The sequence below is a fragment of the Corvus moneduloides genome, chromosome 5 (assembly GCF_009650955.1).
Source record: "Corvus moneduloides isolate bCorMon1 chromosome 5, bCorMon1.pri, whole genome shotgun sequence".
Classification (NCBI taxonomy): Eukaryota; Metazoa; Chordata; class Aves; order Passeriformes; family Corvidae; genus Corvus; species Corvus moneduloides.
Window position 1 is genome coordinate 59,193,753 of NC_045480.1, and position 23,649 is coordinate 59,217,401.

General features: G+C 36.9%; 1 protein-coding gene across 2 annotated transcripts in view; it reads right to left on the bottom strand.

Annotated features, from left to right (window-relative positions):
• Positions 1–23,649, bottom strand: part of TTC29 (tetratricopeptide repeat domain 29) — a 117,704-nt gene that overhangs the window by 44,199 nt on the left and 49,856 nt on the right. For both annotated transcript variants that reach the window (XM_032110315.1, XM_032110314.1), the window contains 3 exons: positions 9,624–9,715; positions 4,010–4,133; positions 779–1,016 (listed from right to left, as the gene is read on the bottom strand). In XM_032110315.1, the coding sequence (XP_031966206.1) occupies positions 779–1,016; positions 4,010–4,133; positions 9,624–9,715 (454 nt within the window). The remainder of the gene's footprint in view (positions 1–778; positions 1,017–4,009; positions 4,134–9,623; positions 9,716–23,649) is intronic.

Sequence of the window (23,649 nt, forward strand, 5' to 3'; positions counted from 1 at the left end):
TATTGTGACCGCCCCAGCTCTCGTTTATTTCCACTGTACTCCAGATTCACACTCTTCACAGGAATGCAGAGGAGGAAGTTTTAAGGTAGAGTAGACTTATACCTCCCCCTTCCTCAGTACAATGCAGTTTACTACTATCAGTACTTGGAGATAATGCATAATTCAGTTTGTCTTGTATCAATGTATTGTACAAGGGAAAAAGAGCAAAGAAGATTTAACCCATGAAGAAAGAGGTCTACTCCACACAAAGTCCTCCTCTGCTCTTTCTGAGATAAGGAAACATAGTAAAGAAACCAGACTTGGCTTTATTTTTTCCTTTTCTCTCTAACGCCAAGCACAAGGATACAAAAAATAAAGCAGTGTGTTCTTCTGGATTCAGAACTATGCCAAGCAGAAATTGCTTCTCGCTTTTAGTATAAGAGATTGTATTTTTGGATGCACTTGAAAAATGTACTGCAAATGAAGATTATTGTTATTTTCTTTAAAGATTAAAACAATTATAGTTTGACTAAAACATGTAAATGTGATGTTTTGGCAAGCAGCACTGAAAAAATGTAAGTTACCATCCAGAGCAACTACTACCATCCATTTCTACCTGTTATATTGTATTTTAACTTGTTAAATTCAGCCTCTAAAACAAGCGCACTGAGGAGTAAGCCTAACCTCCATTCTGTACAAGGATTAAACCCAGGAAATAATTTAATAAAACTCTGTAAGAAAAATGACTTAAGTGTTGAGGACAATCCAGCACTGGTGTGTTTCATAAGCACTGCCTTACCGCCTGTGAGAGGGTCAGCGCACGCGTCACTTCTGCTCTGCTTCCATGCCAGCAGGCACTGCAGGCTGCGGGGATCTGCTGCTGCCGAGGCTACGTGGCTGTTAAACGCCACCATCAGCTGGTGAGCCCTCGCGATGCCACAGTAACTCTCTGCTTCAGCCACCAAGGGCAAATTGCTTAAAGCTTTCGCTGCCTCAGAGGCCTGACTGAAATATTCGAGAGCTTCATTATAGTTCCCCTGGTAAAGGAGAGAAAAAAAATAATTAAAAACTATTTGTAGTCACCTGTATTTTACCTTAACATTAGAGCCTGCTCCTCTGATGCCTCAGAGATGTGGCAGCCCACAGAATGACTCATGGCAGGACATTAAGCAAATCACTTTCCCTTGCTGTTTTCTAACCTCTAAAATCCAGATAACACTGCTCATGTTTTTCTCAGGAATTGAATGGTTTTTTGGTTATCTCTGTAGAATTTTGAACACACAAATCCAAGTATATCAATGCTAACTATTAATAAAGATTGCAGCCAGGCCATTAGAAATTACTCCTATTCTTCCATGGCATTCAATATATCTGTGGGAGGAAAGGTCCTAATTTATGGTGGTACTAAATTCTAAAGAATAAATCCTAAAACTGGAAAGAAAGAGGATAATGAAGTGATAGACTTAAAGCACAGAAAAACCCAGAAATTAAAACTTACTCATTTATGGGGGAAGAAAGGGATAACCAAAACCCAGGGGTACTCCTAACCACAAAAAGAGAAACAGTAGGAGAAATGTAACCCAACTGTTGCTGAATAGAAAACTCAAATCATTGATCTCTTTATCCTACCACTGGTGTGGAATTCTGCTGCCTTGATGGCAGAAACTTCCTGACTGAAAACATTTTTAGAGCTGTCTTATCCTTTCACTCTCATCTTGATTTAATAAGATTGAAATTCCCTTCTGCATAGAGACTGGGAGGAGACACTCCAACTGGTACCTGTTTCACTTGAAACCACTTTTTAGGATGAAAATTCCTATAACTGCTAAAATGTTCTTATAATTAAAAAAGGAAAAAAAGAGTTATAGAAATTCCAGTAGTCTTTCAGCTTTGTTTAATACAGCAGAAGAGCAGAATTAGGCCTATGAGGACACAGCAGTGAATAAAGAATGATAAGCTGTAATATAATAAAAAGCAGAAACACCTACCTACCATACTCATGGGAACTATAGCAGGTTAAGTGATGCAATTAGTGAGAGGAATGCAGCAAATCAGACTAAGAAACTTGAAAAAATTGAAATGAGAAATGACAGAGCGTGTCATGCTAACTTCAGAGTGTACATATTAAGTAAGCAACCTGCTTAACAAACTGGGGAAAATGAGACCTAATACTCCTACATAACACAAAGCCAGGCGTTTTAGGAAACAAGAAACATCTGGGTAAAACAACCATGACTAGAAAGCAAACTGAGTGTACAGAATTAAAGAAAGAGTGCTGGTGAGGAATAGTGAGATGAGAGAACTGTAAAGATACAGCAGCAGTATGGACAGAGAAAAGTGAATTTGGTCAAAGTGACTTGCATTTGGAAGAACAGGAAGAGTTATCTCCCTGGTTTACTAAAGGTCCCCAAGGATAGATCTGGATATAAATAAAGATATCTTTAATTTGATGGACAGTACTACTGCAAATTTTATCACTGGGGGATGTACAGAGTTGAATAAAAGGACCCTAATAAAGACTTAACTTAGAGAATACTGGTGATGACAGCTGACACCAGCAAGCAGTGATGCAAAAGAGGAAATGTTAATTTCCACTCAGTTTTGGTAAACACTGCTGACCTTGCAGAAAAAAATGGTATAGAAAATAGGGAATTGCAGACATCAAGAATTTTTTATTTATGTTTAAACTAAGTATTTAATATAATTAATAAGATTAAGTTACTGCACTTCTTCCCTTCTATACCACTGCCCCAGCTCAAGGCAGAAAATTCTGAACTGAGAAAGAGAATTTAAAGAATAATCAAATAGAGATTAATTCTTAAAATACCAGTTCTATTGAATTGATTATTAGCAATGGTGGCAGAAGGAATGAAATACAGAAGTAGTTAAATAGAATTTATTAATTATTTTTCAGATTTGGAGAAGAATAATTTGGCACAGTGTCATATCACCCTGCTTTCTGCTAAGTTTCAGATCCATTTTACAGTTACTTCATCAAGTTGTCAAAGACTCAAAAACTTAGTTTTCAATGGGAAATTCAGCATTTATGCTAACAACACATGTAAACAGAAAACTCTCAGGCTAATTTAGAGATTAGAGAATAAAAATATTTTCTACTGCTTATGAAATAAAACCAGCACAAACAGGACAGCAATTTTGGTAGTGGGAGTTCTCTGTAAGAGGAACCCAGAAAAATAAAAGGGCACTTAGGGGTAGTGTAAGTGAAAAGGGGAAAGTACTCTGTTCAATACATTACACACGGAACTTATGACAAAAAAATAGGCAGCAGAAGATAGATAGGGTATTTCCATTTTTATTTTATTCACAGTGAAAGTTTTTCCTAAGTTCCACATTATCCAGCATACAGAACAGATTCTTTTTATTACTTACTGTATCTAAATAATTTCATGTAGCATTTCAGCTCTAAAATAGGTGTTAAAGGACTCAGCAAGAATCTTTCACTTTTGCAGCAATGTCTCTAACCCTTTTGATTTCAAAACCCAAGTGCTACTGCAGTGAGAGTGGTGACAGAAAAGAAAGTCCTTCCACTACTAACAGACCTTTGACAAACTACTTGCTGCTAGAACCCATTTCATAAATTTGGCTGAGAGAGTGTAGAGAAGAAATGGAGCTAAGATTATAAACAGCTCATTAGCATGCAATGCAGTATATGTTCACGGATAGTGCAATAAAATTTCATTTGCATTAACCAATGACTCTTTATGGGCATATATGGCCCTAATGGTAATTCGGATTTTTCACAACGTGGAAAGTTGGTCCTGATATGAATTTGGAGGTTGTTATTCATCTATTTTAGAACAAAGCTCTGTGTGTTAAATATAATGTGAATCTCCCCCCTTTCCCAGAAAATTAAGGAACATTTCATTTAGTCACAGTGACTTCTCCTTTGGTAACTCCTACAAGATGCAACACTGGGATCAAATCCTCCTGCGTCATCTCATACACAAGACCAGACTTTACCAAGAAGTAAAGCAAGTTGTTTGAGATCATTACTACAAACAGTACTTACTCTTTCATTGTGAACTTTTCCAAGTAAGACGTTTGCATCCACCAGGCTTTGGCTAAGATGAGTGCTCTCAGCATCCTTCATAAACTCTCCCAAGTATGTCACAGCTTCATCTGATTTTCCCTGACTGAAGCAAAGGACAGGGACAAAATTGAACATTTACTCAAATATTCAGCTTCTTCAAATGCTGAGGATCTGCCCCCTTGTTCTGAAGTAACTTTACTTTGTGGTGACTCATCCATGACTGGATTTTATTTCCAAATGGCCTCTAGCACTCCCTGTGCTGAGCCCAATGAGACTACTCCACACACAATGTCTGAGGGCAAAACTGGATCCTTTCGGCAAAATAGAACAAAATTTTTTTCAGAATATTGTGCCATATTTAGAGGCCAAGAATGAAAATACAGGTGGATGATTTAACAGGGGTTTTAGACCTTCCGTTTTTAAATTTTTTTTCTACTGAGTTGCTGATAATATTTTCAATTCAGCTGGACCTCACATCCTGACAAAATAGGGGAAGGAGGTATGAAGGCTGTTTTTTCAGTAAAGCTTTCTGTCATTCAGAGCTGCCATTTCATGCTCTAGAGTCTGGTGGTGCAGCAGCAGCTCCATAAAAGTGCTGTATCTCAGTTCTTGGGGGGACAGCCTTTCCCTAGAACACAATACTGCCCTTTGGCTGGGTGGATCAAAGGTGGCCAGGGTCACACAGGCAAACCTATAAACTGTGGATTGCAGGTGCCACCCCCAAATCCCAGTACTCAGAGCAACCTGAGGTCACAGCTGTATCTAACTTGAAAATTGGCTAATGTACTTTGACAATAAAATTTGCAGATTTGCCTTTTTTTTTTTTTTTAATAAAGCCAGTCATATTAACAATATAAGATCTCAGCAGCGTGACTGCAAGATATAAGACAGACGTCTGAGCTTGCTTGTGAATAAGGTACCATGCGCTTTTTTCCTTTAAGGCCAGAGTGTTACTCCAGCTGACCTCAATATTAGCCATGAACTTGAGTCACTAATGTAGGAGCATAGCGTGCTAAATGTCAAGGCACGAAGCAAGACAGAAAATCCAGTCTTAATTAAGGATTTCACAGAAATAGGAGTTTCTGTAAGTGATAAAGTATTGTGATTTATTTTCTCACCATCTTAAGCCACCTTCAAGTTATATTCCTGCAACAAATGACGGCCTGGCATTTACTTACATTACAGTTTTTATTACAAAATATATTAGGGATATGTGCTTTCAAAATCTGGCAGAACTCTGCACTTCCCTGCTTCATGCTATTGGAGTAATTATAACAGCCTGCCATGAAACAGGAAACACAGCAAAGCTTAGCTGCAAATTGACAATATTGCAGTGATTATCTGTATGTGATGAGAAGGCAAGATTGCTGCAAAAGGATGCTAAATCACTGCAAACTAACATTCTTGAAATGTTCAAGTATATGCCACTGTAAAGCTTAGTGGTCAATTAGCAGACTTGGATTTACTAAACTTTCCTAATGTAAATATTTTTTTACTATGAGAATATGAAACATACCAGACTGTAAATATTTGCCAAATGTCAAAAGGCTTCTAAATTTTAGAATTAGAAATACATATTTTTTTAACCTATTTTTTTTCCTAAGAAAAGAAAATCAAATGTTTCCCTACAGAAATACAGCATATGATTTATATAAGTTAAAGGACAAGGTTAAAGTGTTAGACAAATATTAATTCCAGTTTTTCTAGTTTTCTATATGCAGTGCACAGGTGCAACTTGAAGAGCATATAATATGGTATAATCATTAAATCCATTCAACCAGACCTTTGAGAGTTAAAAACATATATTCTGAGGAAAAGGACTCCTTGGTCCAAGGAATGAGAATGAAACAGTGCAGAATATTTGTGTATCAAGGTGATTCCAGTTTCCAATTGGGAAAACAGGACTGTTAACACCCACATCCCCTGACAACTGTCCAATTATGTATATCACACTTGGCCTACTGTTTGCAGTAGAAGTAATCAATAAAGGATGTGGTTGAGTGAACATAGATTTTGGTTGAACCAATGCATGAAAACTTAATCATTTACTCAGAGTGGAGAAATCAAATAGAGCAGAGATGAAACAGCCACTAAGGGGTTTGTTGATTGTGCCACCAAGTTTGTGGGCTAGAGGCTGAAAGTAATAAAGCAAATGGAATCAGTGACAGGAGAAAATGTAAAAAGGTTTTCTTAATTTCATGAATTAATAGAAATGTTTTGATGTATTTTTGGCCATTTTTTATTTTTCATATCAAAACCTATGCTCCACATATAGAAAGTACGCAAATTGCTACAACATATAACCTGTTTGAGGAAAACAGGAATCAATTTGATACATATCAGAAAGGTATTTCTCACTGTTAGAACTTCACTTATGCCAGATAGCGATTGGTTGGTACAGTTTAACAATTTTTCAAAGGAAGTACTTTTAAAAGCACTACAGCTTGAGATACTTTAAGTATGCTAGAAGGATTACTGAAGCACCTTATCCTGCACAAGACCTGGTAACATGATAAACAGGTCTTTCCTACTCAAAGGGCTAATATTTTATAGTTCCTTCAAAAATCTACATGTTATTTTATACAGCCATATACTTTCTATCTCCTTAGACATCACCTTCCTAAATGCATAAAATGCAATTTCCAAAAGATATAGTCATTCATGATCCCACAGAACAGTTATGATGACTTCAGCAGAAGAGATTACACATCTACAGCAACTCATTTTCCAGTTTCATGCTAAAATGCCCTATGAGATTTTTACCCCTATTAGACTTTTATGAAAATATGCACCTTTTATAGGATTGCTCATGTGATGGAATTGGATGTATAAATCATGTGTCCACAAGAAGTCATTACCATGGTGGACACTGGCAGAATAAGTCAAGAACATGATGCTATTATGTCAGATTCTTTCCCCTGGAAAATGACATGCCTAAATGCACATGATAAAGATTTTCAGTTTCCCATGGGCTCTGGAAACATCTGCAGCAAAGATTTCACAAAATATTCCAAAGCCCTTCTGAGCGATTCAGGAGGGCTCAGGTACTTTCTCCAACCTGTCACAAGGAATTCAGTGCAAATTCTCACAGACATTATGGTTGTAATGCTTTTTTTTTGGGAAGAAGTTTTCTTCATGTGAAGATGTTACCCCTCAAATTTAAAATTATTTACACAAATCTAGCCTAAATCATATAAAAATACAAGTAAAGGAAAACAGAACAAACTGAATACAGGGATTCTGTCACCAGCAGTAATTATTGGTGCATTTATCCAATATGTTCTGTGTCCAGCTCTGGCATCCTCAGCACAGGATGGATATGGACCTGTTGGAGTGGGCGCAGAGGAGGCCACTAAGATGCTCAGAGGACTGGAGCACCTCTCCTATGAAGACAGGCTGAGAGAGCTGGGGTTGTTCAGCCTGAAAAAGTCTCCAGGGAGACCTTACAGTATCTGAAGTGAGCTTATAATAAAGGACAAATTGTTGAGCAGGACCTGCTGCAACAGGACAAGGGGCAAAGGTTCTAAACTGAAGGAGGGTCGATTTAGACGAGATGTACGGAAGAAATGTTTTACAATGAGAGTGGTAAAACACTGGAACAAGGTACCCACAGAGGTGGTGGATGCCCCATCCCTGGAAACATTCAAGGCCAGCCAAGATGAGGCTTTAAGTAAACTGACCCAGTTGATGATGTCCCTACTCACTGCAGGGGGGTGGATTAGCTGACATGTAAATATCCCTTCCAACCCAAACGATTTTATGATTCTATCATTCTATGATTCATAGGTGTCCAGACTTTTCTACATACAAGTTTCTCAAACAACTGAAAGTTGCTGAGAACCATCATGATATTTTACAGGGTTGACCAGTAAATGCCTATCACATACCCAAAGCTCTTCAAAGCAGATACATATGTAAGGTGTTTAATTTGGTAAATGCTCTCATGGCATAACTAGCAGATGGTTTTTATAAAAAGTACTGCAACAGCCATTTTCCAAAGAAAGGGTTTATGGTGGGGTCTTCACCATTGAATAGATTAAATCCCTGATCCTGTATATGAGACTGAATTCCTCCTTCACCTGAATCAATCAGAATGTTCCCCTTCTATGAGAATGCCTTAAATACTAAACTGGGGAGTTTTACTGCTCTTAGTATCTGCTCCCACTGCTCCTCACTACTGTTTTCCTTCTTTTTCAAACTGCAACAACTGGAAAGCAGTGGGACTGTGAATTCCTGGATAGCTGAAGACTGCTCCCAGAAGGTGTGGAGTACAGATTTGATGCAGAAGAAAATCACTAGCCACTCCTTCCTTAGGTCTGCTTTTAAGAAAAGAATTGCATTGGCATGGTCTTTCAGATGAAGGGTTTAGCAAATTGACTTCAGAAAGATCTCAAAATCTGCAACTTTTGAGTAAATAAATATATGTGCCCTCATTCCAGAATGCCTAAATCACAGAAAGGAAATTAATATACATGGTTTACCAGGGATGTTCTCTTGACTATCTTAACCCAGCCTCTACCCAGACTTCTGCTTTTTGTGAATACAAGGAGCTCATGAATGCTACTGAGAGCTCAGAAAACTTTTTACTCATTGCGGAACCACTCATTGTAACAGCTGGTGTTTTAGCTACCAAATCTTTCTTGGTTAGGCTTAAGAGAGTTTTAAGACTGGGACCTGGTATTCTTCATCTGTTCTGTGTCTTTTTAAATATCTTATCCCACGTCCTTACTTAGGATGCTCAGAGTACACGTAGACATGAATTATGCATCAGAAGAGGACTGTGGTTGTGGCTGATCCCTATGTGCTCTGATAAGGCCAAGAGACAAGGGATCTGACTCAAAGAGGAGAATTTGCTCTGCACACTGAAATAAGCCTGGTGACAAGTCCCTCTCCATAAACAATTGCCAAGCTCTATCATGCATCATATGCACTGAGGTCTTCAAACATAGGATAAATCAAGAATAAGCTGCAATCTTCACTTTAATCTCTTTTTTCCCTACCTCATACGATAATTTCATTAGACTAATTTATGTCAAAATTATTTGTATCTGAACGAATTCACCTGGAGGAAGATGCTGAAACAAAAATATCAAACACAAACATCATATTTGCAACAAATTTGTACCTAGTTACACATGCACAAACCAGAAATGTCTCCACAGAAGTGAGTGTAATAAATGGAAGCTTAACGTTCAGAAAATATTACACTGAGACACCTAGTGAAGCCTGCTACATTCTTCCAGGTTTTCTCTCTTTTTTAAACCTGGAAAATAGGCCTGCATTTCTATTTTCCGGTAAGGTAAGGTCCCCCTCTCAAACAAACAAACAAAAAAAACCCCAACAACTTAAAAAGCCCTCAAAATGTGGAAGAAAAAGGACATATTATAGTTTACAGGTAAAGAAAAACTGGGACCATACACTTTAAAAAACGTGTAACAGTTTAAAATAACTTCCAATGAAAGGGTCACTTACTGCAAGAAGGGCACTGCTTAAAATTTAAGCAGTCAGTAATGGGAAGCGACAGACCTCTAACAATTTAAGTCTTTCACAGCTGAGTGAATCTCCACTGACAGACAAGGATGTGCTAACCTACCTTGCCAGGATCTTGGCTACAGCTGCATATGCTCTGCCCAGGCCACCAGAATCACAAAGGCTTGTGAAGATTTCTACAGAGGTCTTCAAAATCTGTGAAGCAGGAAGATAAAACCGGTAAATATCCCAAAAGGAATTTCCACTTTTTATTCCTCTCCCAATCTCTCTGTCCACACAGAAGACAAAATTAAAGCTTTCCCACTTCTACAACTGTTCTCTAATGAGCCATAATGGGACTAGGGCTTTGGTAATTATTTAGAGTTGTTTGAAACTACAAAATAATTACAAATCAAAAAGATGTAACTTGCAATTATATCTCTGTATTTTGGCAATTTGCAAAAACCAAAGAGGTACTCCCTGATTTGCAGTATAAATTTCCTTATCCATAATTTAAAAGATTTTAAGAGCCTGTGCTTTTATGAGTTTCTGATAATCAATAACTTTAGATGGTATCCTTTGCATTCATAGTGTTTTAGAATGATATGCTGAAGTACAACTCAATATTATCTTTCTTTCTTTAACCTGTCACAATTTATCTTAGTACAACCCAGATGCCCCAAAATTGAATAAATTACAGGTTATACATTTAATCTATGTTATCTTAAAGTCCTGTAGATAATGCTGGTATTTTTCTGATTATTCATACACAAGCAGTTTGTTAACATTAGCTTGGAATCTACTCTACTATTACGAACCCTCCCATAACTAAAGGCTTACAGCTGCTGCATAAAAACATATGATCTTAATTTAATTTAACACTGACATCACCTGTATTGCAGAATTTCTCTTTTCATCCATTTTTTTTTTTCAATGGCGATGACAGGAGAGTGCATATAAAATTAAATCTTATTCTTTCATCCCTCCTCTTTGTTGCTTGACCCAATCTATTACACACATGAGAAAACAGGAAATCTCCAAAGACCCTCTATGGAAATCCTTTTTGCACATTTCCAAGAAAGCAGTAGTGAATGTCATTTACCAGCTCTGAAGGGGGATGGGAGATGCCCAGGGACATATGACAGTATCCTGCATGCCCCAGGATGCCTATTTATACTGAGGTAAAAGATTGGACATTTTCTATTAAGAGTGCATCCCCTGTCCCTGGCAAAGTGCATGGTTCAGAAGAAGACAACCTGTGTGTGCTAATGCTGTGGGTGTCACCATTTGTATTGCTGTTTCCACCACTCAGATGTCCTGGTTCTTGAAAGAGTTTTACTACATGCAGCAGTAACCCCGGACATGGATGGTAATTTTTGGCTACATAAACTCTGTATGCACAAAAAATGGCATTTATTAATGTGCACTGCCCTATTCATCATCCTTCAAGTACTTTCTTATCAGCTCTGTTCTAATGTTGCATCCTATCCTTGCAGGTCATTGCCAATTGATTTATCAATGCATTAGGTGTGACAGAAAGAGTACAAGGGCACCTCAGTTAGGAAGTTGTCACATCAGTTCAGAACTCTCCCTAAAGTGAATACATACTCGATGTTGTCAATGCCTGCAGTACATCCTTCTAATAATCCAGGATGGTAGCAGGAACACAGACAGGTGTCCAAGAAGTAATTCTTATTATTGCATTTAACTCAGGAGACCTACAGCATTTGTTGTAATCATTGTGTCCATATTAGAAAACCTGCTTTTAGAGTGTCAGGAGGTGTCAAAAATATTATGTGCTGGACTGAAATCACTCCTACTTTACACTGGCCTCTACAATATTAAACTTGGACATAGGGCCTGTAGTCATTACTGTCTAGCACAGAAAGGTTACTTAGGAACCTAAGGCTTTGGCTACTATACATTTTATTTTTCTATTAAAGATATCACAAAGCCTAAAAAATAGAGGTAAGTCCAAGGAACAATCATACATAGCATAACTGAAGTAAAAAGTTGGTTCACTGCATCACTGCAACAGCTGCAAGAAAGAAGGAAGTAAATGAATAAAGCCACTCATTCATATTGATGAAAAGTGCTCATTTTGGTCCCAGGTTACTACTACTCTATACAAATCAGATATTTCATTCTAAATAATGAGGAAATAACATTAATTAAATCATCTACATGAAAGGGAGGAAATCATGATAAATTAGCATAGAAAATGTACTCTTTATGTCTGCATTTTAAATGACTCCTCCAGCTTCAGGTAATACATAGGGACACAGAAAGGGACACAAGAGCTTGATGGAAAGGAGCTGTGTAGTGCCCCTGGATGCCACAACTTCCCAGTACCCATTTATGTGAAAGAAGTGAAGAAAGGTCTCTTCTCCCATGGTGTATGCCTGACCTTCAACATTCAAGATAGAAACATTTCAGGACCATTTCAGGATAGAAGAAGAGAAACAGATAGGGCAGGCTAAAATGATGGTTAAACACAAAAGAATTATAGGATTTCACCCAGTCTCTTGCAATTACAGCACATTTTTTATATTTATTTAAAACAAAAATATTACAAAGTTTGCATGCTGGAAAATCAAGTCAAATCAACACAGTGATACCTGCCAGAATCTGTAAAAAGCCTAAAACCAACAAATAGGTGTGCAAATATTCCTGTTTATTTTTATGGGATAGGAACAACCAGTCCATCTAACTGGCTTCCTGTGGATACCACATAGGAAAAGACATATATGTGGCAGAGAGTATTGAGTGGGCAGGGCTGTGCCAGTCATCTACCAGCTCTCTGAGAAGTGGATAAATATTGGCAACACATATCATTTGGATCTAATGAAATTTATAGGCTCCCAATGAAAGTTCACCTTTAGACAGAAGCATAGCCAGAAATGGGTATTTTATATATACCTATTTTGGACATTCTGTGCAGGGGAAAATGACATCCAAGGAAGAAGTGAAATAATTAATAATTAATGCTGAAAACTCCTACACAAATGTGCAGTTTTAGTGGATGGCAAAAATTCAGACAACAAAAGAAAAACCATCTTATTAAGGTAAGATTCTTCTGCTGCAGTATTTTATAGCAAATATTGTGTTTGAAAATGTCATCTTAGTAATTTTCTTCATGTTCAGGAAATGTTAATAAAAACATACAACAGTGTGTAAAGACATATTGAATGGGAATATGTAAGAATCTATACTGGTAATGTACATTAAAACCAGAGAGTTCGGGTATTATAGAAATTTAGCTAAATTTCCTTCTCAAAGGTTAGACAAAATTTCCAGAGATTTAGACTTACTGAAGGGGCAAAATGTCTTTTTCTTTTCCTTTACATTTTGTTTTGTTTGTTTTTTATTTCAGAATTAACTTTGTACAAAGAATTCTGAGGAAGGAAGCTGTTGCAATAGATTTGTCTTGATCATACTAGACTCCATTATAAAATTTCTGTATTGTTCCAAAGACAGTTTGATACTACTAGCAACTAGTGGGAAAAGATTGTTGTATATGAGGTTGAACAGAGTAGATTAATGTACTATATAAAAATATATAATATTTTTATATTAATAATCTATATAAAAAATGTAACCTAAGTTTAACAACACAGCAATTATAAAAACCACACTGATTCTGGTCACAGATTAGTTTTTGGATCAATGTGACTGAGCACACCGACTGTCTCAAACTTTCTACTTCTCTGGGTCTGTGGAAACACTGGTTTAAAAAAACCAAATAACATGAAAGTCAAAGTCTAATACAGAAATGAACAATGGGTTTAAATAAATTTTCCTCCTTCGTGCAGAATGTGGGAAGGTAGAAGTTTAAGGTGGACTTCAACTTTATCTTCCATGTAACAGACCACAGGATAGATCCTGTGGGAGCATCCATTCACAAAATCAGCTCTCTCTCTGTGTCTTTGTAAGTCTGTGGTGTCTACAATTACAGTGTAAAAATAAAGTATTAAGCTCTGCTTAAATCCACAAACTAAAGCCTATTTGTGGTATGGCTCTCACACTAATTCTCTAGCTGGAGGTGAATTTCATATTTACCTCATTTTCCAAGAAAAATATTAGTGAGATCTCAGGCCCAGATTTACTTCTCAGTTCTCTCAGCATTACGCCAGGCTGAACCTCCAGGGGTTATTCCATTAATATAAAACAGATACAGGAGCTCCTCCCCCAAGAACCCCCTCTATCCAAAACCCCACTCTTTATTTTTTATTGTTGTCACACCTGTAATTTTTTTATATGTGCATAAAAACATGCACACACACCCCCTTAGCATACACAGGACTCAGACAAAAGCACAGAGGCTCTGCTGAACACTGATACATCTGGGGATAATGGACAAAAGAGCAAATATTGAAAGTACGAATTTATGTTGAATAAAGAACATCTATCCAACTCAACACAAGATTAATGTTACTACCAGCATTTCACTGTTTTGGTAAAATACATTTCTCTGACAAGCACATGATGAGATAATGTTGATTTATAATACTGTAACTTTAAAAACCACAAAAACATAGTTCTGTTCTCAGCTTTAGATTTGATATTGTTGCCAAACTTTATAGGAAATACATTTATTTTGATTTCTGCAAATCTAGCTGTGTTTAGCCATTTCACAGCTGGTGAGCAGGAAAGATGCTTCTGCTTCATTTACAGATCTTGAACATGAATCAAACAATCAACTGGACCATTAGTCAAAGAGATCAGTAGCTAATGATTCCTGACAGGCACTGCAGTGGCAGGCTAAGGCCCAGCCTGGCTCGCAGCATCTGACAGTATTTTTCTGAAACCAACAATAGGTGTTGGTAGACAGAATGCAATCAAGTGAGACTACTGGCTTCATACCACTTAGTAGCCCTTAAACACTTTCAGAAAAAACCACATAGTTCTGATGGTTGCTAAAGGATCACTTTGATATAGGCCAGTGAAAATAAGAGACATCAGTATGGTATGCATCGGCACTTTGCAGTTCAATGAACTCTGCCCAATAGCTGCCCCAGAAATGCATATTTAAAAATTACAAAAAAGTGCAGCCTTTATTACCATAATTTGAGTGGTTACATACCTGTGGCCATCCTGAGTAAGATCAAAGAAAAGTTTCATAATACAAACCCAGATGTATTCTTATTTTTGCCAAAACCTAGCATGAGAGAGGTTGGACAGCAAAAAGAAGATTGTATTGTCCATGTAGTGTATTGATCACAATGAGCAGAGCTCATTGATCCCAGGAATATTATACACTAGTATCAACTGAATGGCAGGCCACACCTTGTTAAATGCTGAATGTGCTCAGGCACAGTGAGCATCCAGGGTAGAAGCTGCACAGCATTCCACCTGCAGGCTCACAGTTCAGGGATACAGAAACTGGGTGCCATGCCCAGGAAAGAGGCAGCACTCCCTGATTTGCCTGAACTGTTACTTCTCCCTTTTTACTCACAATTCAAATTCACCAACTCAATCCTGTGAATGTTACTCCTTGCCCTTAGCCACATCCACTTACACTGGGCTAGTTTTGGATAAATAACCAGAAATCCACAAATGCTGTCAATCTTCCTACAGAGACAGAAAGAATTTGTCTGGAATTGGCCAAACTGGTCTGTTCCAGAACTCCTATTCCAGGGACTTTATTTGGATAATGCATAGCATAAACACACATCTTAGAGCAAGGGGATCAGGGACAGGCGAGGGAAGTAGAGGAATCCACCCAGAAGTCTGTCCAAGTCAAATGTCAAAGTGGAACACCCTTGTTGAAGACTTTCCAGAGCTAGGACATGGCTATCACTGAGGTGCTGCTTGGCTCCCACTCTCCCTTGTGGGCAACGAATCCAATCCACACTCCTCCTCCCCTGATCTACTGGGCTATCAAGTGCAGCATTTACCCTTATGCTCTACAAACACTCAGCAATAGACACTTCAGGTTACTTGTGTCGGCATCTGCTTGAAGGATTAAAGGAGGGAAGACAAACATTTCACTCATTCCTTAACAGTCTATCAAGATCAGGCCTAAGGCTTTTTGCCTGCATCAAGTCTTGTCTGCTTTGTATAATACTCAGGGCATGTACATTTTGCTTTGATTCTGAATGGGTGATATGTAAATACAAGTAGCTAATTGAAAAAGTTCCTTTCCCCAGAGTAATTTCAAACTTCTGTTGGCTTCCAGAAGGTCAGGAGTTCACCCTGTATGCTTCGTTTTGCTGCACAGAAGGTTTAAAAGAGATGAAATATACAGATGATTGAATAAATGTTAACTTTTATTTCTTCATTACTGTCGTTAATTCTGGCCTTCTGTGCCACTAATAATTATATTAATTCTGATTCTTTACACAACAACTTTGCAGGAACGAAGTAACAATTTCCTTATTTCCTATACCTCATAAATGGTTTTATTATTTATTCATATTTGAAAAATTTTTTAAAAGTCATCCAGGTCCTTCAGAGCAAAAAACGATGCAAACATCAAATCCAAGTATTTTCATTTGCTATTATAGTACAATTTGAGATTTCCACTGCAGAAGTAAAGGTTATTGCAATCTATATTTAGGACAGGAATGTAATGTTTTCCAAGCCAGTCATTGTTGACATATTTCTTCAAAATAAAGCATGGCTTAACAGTCTGGAGTGAAGAAGCTTCATCTGTTACCCTTTAACAGCAATATAAGAGGAAAAAACAGTTTATGTATCCTTTCCATCCTGACAGATGTGACAATAGCTGGAAACACTGTGCCTGCCAAGAGCTTTTATCAAGTATGTTATAACAACTAGTAATAAGTGTAAATAATAAATGGCTACGATCTTATGGGAAACAGTGGCAATACTAAACAATTTTTGGTGCTTGCTGATGGGAATCTGCTAGTCCTGGAATTCCCTGGCTTCCCAGTAGAGTTTTGGCCTGACAATAAACAACAGTTTAATACTTTATCTAATCCCAGCCAGGAGGTAAGTTCAACAGCAAGCTTTTGCAGATGTTCACATCCAATAATCTATTCATAATTGATGAAACAGGGAGGTCAGATGTAATGGTTGCTACTATTCCAGCAACAAATAAATGGTTATTGACAAAACAAGGCAGTGTGGCGCTGAGTGCTGAGCAGTGACAAGCATGAAACAGTGCTGAGACAGAAGTAGTGATGTGAATACAGCCCTTCATCTTGAGAATTCCTCTATGTGATGTGTGGCACAAGGGCCACTCTGACATATAAGCAGATGGAGGTGACTTCTAAAGGAAAAATGAGATTCTGCAAGTACATAAAAGACAAATGCAGAGCCGGGGGAAGAAACAGGAGAAAAGGGTGGACAGGACTGGAAATTGGGGTAAGTGCAATAATGTGAATTGTTAAGAAATGTTCTTGTATAGCAGCACTGTGATCCAGATGTTTGGACTGCTTTTATTAGATTGTTGTGTCTGCATGAATGTACCTGGCTGTCAGATCACTGTTGGCTGCTAAGACAATAATACCATAATATAAATATGTGCATGCTTAAATTCCCATTACTTCTTAGACAAATCACCTATATTCTGCTTCATGCTTACTAATATCTTGAACAGATATTTTTAACTACACAAAGTTTTCCTAGCTAAAAGCAAGCAAGCAAGCAAACAAACGGTTAAAATTTGCATAACAATGGTAAAAACCGCAGAGATAAAGTAGGAAAGTATAAAACCAATTAATGTTAGTTAAAAAACATTACTTTTCTGCAAACCAAGATAAAAGTTAAGGAAGAGATCTCCTTCAGCTGAAAACCTTATATTCTTCAAGTTTTAACTCATGTAATGCAGTAAAAGGATTAATAGACTCCTATTGACTGAATAAAACTTGAGTCATTTAGATGCAAATAGACACTTGAGATCTTCTGCATCCATTTCAGTGCTAAAAGATAGTAGTATATTACACAATGTTTATTGTGTAATATACTACTATGAAGAACAGCTGAATGAAATGGGGACCTTTACTGGTATATGTAGTCATAAAAAGATTTCAGACAGAAATATTTTAAATATTAATATTACTAAAATCATTTAAAGCAGCAAGGAATGTGAAATCGATTTATTTAGAAGTCCAATTTATTTCACACTTTGCTACCAATTCTTTTGATCAGCTCTGAAATAATACATAAGCTGAAAGCAAAACAGCAAAACAAATTGCTTTTAGCAAGGAGGCACCAAGCTCTAGGTTTTACACTGGCATGCGTCAGTGTTTTAACTTCTCAGGTTATTTATCTGTCAAAGGATAAATTTTAAATTCCTCAAGATCTAATGCCTGAATCAAGACTTATTTTCCAATTTAGCCATCGATGGTTCTGATCAAGCAAAGTTGTTAAGCATCTGCCTACACCTGAGTATATGACTTGTCCCCCTGAAGTCATTGAGAATAACTGAATTGAAATTCAAAAACATATTTAATAAGTGAATTGCTGTAGCTTGAACTATACCAATTTGAGAAACCAATCTAATTTTAAAGGCCTTACTTTACAGAATTTCTTTTTATCATCTGTTCATTAGAATTAACTATACAATGGAAAACAAAACCTCCCAGATTATGAATACATTTGCATTTAAGTACGGAAATTCCTGAATTTGTACAGTGTGGGTACAAATGTTTCCTTTCTCACAACACATTAAGAGTCTGACTTCTGTAAGGAGATTATCTAACAGAATTAGAAAAATTTCTTGCAGTTTTTCAGCCATTTGCTACAGCCCTGGGTATAGAATGTGCAGTTTCACAAATGAATGTACAGTAATGGGCTGGCAGTTCCTAGGATCTTGTATGTTACTGTTATCAGATAAGATAAGCTATGGACTTAGACATGCTGTAGCTATCCCTTTCCCTCAATTATGTACAGCTTTTAGATCCTGAGGTATAGCACACCTAAGCTAGAAATCCAGTGTGGGAATGAAATGAGGGGAAACTTCGCATTGGCAGGGGTTTAAAAAAAAAAAAAAAGGAAAATAAAAAGGGGTGGGGGGGGGAAAGAAAAGGAGAATTTTTTTATTAGCTACTCTAAAAAAAGTTTCAATAGAGTACAGAGAAAATGCCTAAATCACATCTTGTTACTGACAGAAGACAGTTATTGGAGATTAGAACTCTCAGTTGGGGCAAGGGGACTAATTGTAACCTTCTTTCCCCTAAGCAGACCCTGTCTGTGTCCATAATCTCTCTCCCAACCTGGGAAAGCACAAGGAAGAGCCACCTGCACTGGCTACACCAGCAGAGAACACACAAGGCTGCTTCATCCCAGCAGCAACACCAAAAAGGTGGGACCTGAGCTGAGGCTCCATGACTGCCAAGTGCTCTGCCCTCCATGCCTTGTGAAAACCAGATGTAAAGATATTTTTATTCCCTAGCAGAGCAGTTTAAGGAATTTTTATGGCTTTGTCCTCATTTTTTCAAGATATTAGAGCTGAGCAAACCCCCAGTAAGGGCAGTTTCCTTCTTTTAACTTCAAACTTAACAGTTAGCAACAATTTCACAGAAATAATTCAGAGTTATACAAAGGATTCTCTTGATCTTCGAATATCTCTTATGATGTAAATATACTTTTACTAGTGCTGCCCTGCACTCCCCTCCAGTACTTCTCCATACTCATACAGAAAGTGGGTCTGTGTGTGTGTCTGCATGTGTGTGTAAGGCAATAAAAAAAAAATTAATAACAATAAAATAATAAAATTTATCATTTTTAAATAGGGTCAAAATATTACCAGAAATAGATTTTGAAGTTTGGGAAACCACATTTGATATGTTAAATAGCACAACTTCTAAATACAGGATGCTTAATATATATATTTTAAGTAAGGTTACATAATCTTATATCTAAACCTAGCAACTTTCATGCTGTTTCAGAACTAGAAACAAAGAATCAATGTCCTCCAGGCATAGCCCTCAAAATTGAGGTTTTAAACTTTTTGTCACCAACTTGTACTCAGGTTCCTGAGAACACCAGTGGTCAGATAACTAGAATTCTGGAAAGGTGCTATAGTTTTATCTAATGGATTGTGCACTCAAACCTTCAACTCACTGCAGTTGTCCTACTCTTTTGGGGTGTATGAATGAGTAAACTGAAAATTGTAATGGATGAAATAGAAATCCAGCCATTCATGGTGTTTTGGTAGCCGTTCTTGTGGGATGAGACTCCTGAAGAGTAAGGTCAATATCAGCAACTTGCCATTTATTTTCATTGTTGCTGTGGGAAAACATGGAAATGTGATATGAATTTCTTATCACCAGGTAATAGATTTTTTATGTATTTAATATTTTTTGTTTCTCATGGTCTATAATTTTTGTAAAGCTAGACTACTGTAATTCTGCAGCAGTACTGCATTTGAGAGAGTTTTCTTACAGAGGACGTTCTTGTGGCACATTTATTTTGACAAAAAATCCACATTGCTGAAGGGAGTTTTTGTGCTGCCACTAACCAAGCAAAATACAATTTGAACCACAGATTGAAAAGGAAAATGACACCATGTTTCAAGGCAAGTGTAGTGGACACCATAACACCAAGGCGCAAATCTGTGTGGTGCATGGAAAAGTATTGAAGGAAAGTAGCATTGCTGCGTCTCAGGGATAATCAGAACATTTTTTTTCCCAGGTTTTCAAGAAACTGGTTAAGATAGGAAAAATCTTATCTACATTAAACCAACAGAAGAAATCCTTCCTTCACTAAGAGACTGTTAATTTTCATCTCCAAATAAAATGTTAGAACTGTCTTCCACGTTAAGAATTAAGTGCTAAATTAACAACAAAAAAATTAGTTGAATGATCAGACATTCATCTCTTTCCTGAAGTTCCAGGTCTTTTTTAGTATTCTCAACACAAATAAAGTTAATTTCTTAATTCCCTCAGCATTTGAGTCAGTATATTTTGTCAGTATATACTCCCAATAATAATTCTCTCAGATAATTTTGTTTGTATTATCTTCACCAGCACTTCACTGCTTCTTCTAGCAGCAGTTGGATCCTTCAGGAACAAGAAATTTAATCAGTTTCAAAATTGAGCCACTCCTTTCTCTGTACACAATCTATTGTCAGTGTCAAGATCAATCAGAAGTGCCTACCTTCTAAGAAGGCTCATAGTTTTGGGTTTTTATTCTTCAGATATAAACCCCACTACATTCCTATATGAATACAGTTTTAAAAACAGTTTAAAAATCACTTTAATGAAAGTGGAGCCTCTAGGAATGATGAGACCTCTTCTTAAACTGGTATGCTATGATGTTTTTCCAAGCACGTGATGCCATTTGCTAAGCTGAAAATGTTACACTTCATTACTAATGGCTAAATATCACTTAGAGTTGAATAAAGGACAATATGGATGATTTAAAAGAAGGAAGTTTGAAATAATTTCCATTGAATACTATCTTTGAATATGTATTGTGAGTCTCCATTTGAGAGGGGTTTTTTGTGGTAACAATAATGAAAGCTTAAACCTAGACTCAGTGGTCTACTCAGACTCCACTGACTTGAAGTTCGGCCTTCTAACTCCACACGCTCATTCTTCTCAACCACCTTACCCAATGTTTGGGAGAAAAGAGGATACCATTTATTCTACCTTTTGGAGTTCTTTTACTTGCTAAGATCCTCCTTGATTCACCAAATCCATCCATCCATCCATATGGGCATAATCCTTATAATTATATATAATAGACGTAATCAGATAAAATATGCTGTACATACCAAATACAGAATATCTGCACCCCAGATACACTCATATTCTCCCCAGCTGCATGGGAGGAGACAAAATTTCCAGTTGTTTTGACATAGACTTTTTCAGAAATTAAGTTTATGGTCATTAATACTTCTGATTGCTTCAATAGGGTCATTTTGAATGTGAAGATGTCTTTGCAAGTTCATAAATTTTCTTGTTAATTTTATGCCTGTGGCTTATGTATCATAATTCTGACAATTCATGCAGATAGCATTATGTCATAAATTACCACATTTAGCTTCGCATGAGTCTCAGTACTCATGAATACTGCCTCTTTTATTTAAATATGTAACATCTCTGAAACGCAGGATTCAATATCCAAAATAAAGGAACTTAGAAAAAACCGTAGCACTTAGATGAGGAATGAGGACTGGAATTTTCCTAATGACTTGGGATGCAAATCTAGTTGAAAGAGAAAAAATCCATGATACCCTACACTTTGAAGCATTCTTGAAAGCCTGGTCTAAGAAAAAACCCCAATAAATCCCCACATCAAGCTTATGCAAGATTTCTAATGACACAGAAATGTTTCACTTAATACTCTGCTTGCATAATGAGTCTGAGGAAAAAAAAAGTAAACAGTAACTTTTACTTTAAAATTAGCCTAGATAGAGAACTCTCCATGACAAAATCAATAATGTTTAACATGAAATCTATATAATGTGAACTATTAATATTTCGTGGAAAAAACATTAGGCTCGATTACAAACCAGATGATATGAAAAATACTATGAACATATCCCACTGCTATTGAATGTAATTAGTTCTCAGGCTTTTAAACTTGCACATACTTATATTTTTACATCTGAGTAGCTCCACTGAAATCAATCATATATATCAGATCAAATTAAACTAATTTATACAGATTATACACCAAATCAAATCATGTTAAACACCAAGTCCCTAGCAAATAAAAACCCTTCTCTAACAAAACCAGCCCATTCGATACAAAGCGACTGCATTTTTTTATAGAATAGGCTGCAGCTTAATCATTTCAATCTTTAATTACTGCATCAGATAATGACTATTTTGAACATATGCTTCTCTGCCCTGCTAGAAGACATGGATGAAAGAGAAACAAGTTCATATGCATGATACTGTGTGTGCATGTTGGGGGAGGCTAAAGAGCAAAAGGAACCAAGTGGCAACAATTGGAGGAAATGGTGCCTATAACAGCTGCTCCTTTCAGATTCCCCTAGAAGGAGACTGCCTGAGGTGGACCACAGCACAAAGGGATAAAGAAGATGAAAACTGATGCAAAGCAGGGAAATAACTGCTGAGACCCCTGAGTCTACATCCGAATAGTCCCAAGCTGTGTGGCAAGACCTCTTTAGCATGCTACAGAAGCTGGTGATGAACTACATATTACCATGAGGCAAACTGGCTCCTAGCAGTATTGTCTGCATGTTATGTGTAATGATAACCAGTGGGCCCTTGGGAACAGGAGGCAATGATTTCATCTCCGTAAGCATCTGAGCTCCCCTTGGATAGAGAGACCATTAAACTGAGAACAGAAGGGTAAATTTTAGGCAATGATTTCCAACTGGAGAGTGAAGACAACTTCTGCTCAACAGCACTGTCAACCACTGATATTTTACTGCTGTTTATATTGATCACTGTAAAGGACAAAAGGAGCTAGAACTGTATGCCCTTTTCTTTGTCCCATGGAACACACTATATTTTTTGAATAAAAGTACTTAAAAAGTTTATCATGTAATATTATTGGTAATGCCATTATACTAGAATATGCCACTGTATTATTAACACTGAAAAGTAGTGGTATTTCCATTACTGTTAAAATAACATTTTATAATCTTAACACAAGGTATCCTTTGTTTTTGCCCTTGCACATTGCTTCCCTTAACTGTCAGGTGTTTTTTTAGGACTAAAAACATTAGACACAACCTATTATATATTTAAAATTAATAGTAGTCCATTACAAAATTCAGGGTTTCAGAAGCTTCCTTAAAAAAAAAAAAATCTGCATGCAACAAAAAGAAATGCAACTTCCAAATGACTGCTGTAACTTTTTGACAGGAGACATGGGAGAGCAATGAAGGGAAAGGAATAGCTATAAAATGTAGGCAAAATTGATCCTGAGGAAACAATGCCAGGACAACTAATATTTTTGACACTTTCAAGGGCAGTTTGATCCTTTGTATATTCTGGAGAGATTAAGCATGCATGCAGGCTTCTTTATTTAGCACATTTGTTTATCTTGTTGCTCTTCAGAATTTATACAGTATAAACTTAAGATTCTGAGCATGAGAAAAGTTGCTCAGGTAAGAATGCCAGCACACTTGTCAGGCAAAAAAACCAATGGCAGGTAAACTTGAAGTAGGAAAAATTCTCATCTAATCTATCATACTGTTTTCCTGGAAGAGATCAAATATCATATTCTTGTTGCTGCTGCAACTATTAGGTACAATTTTA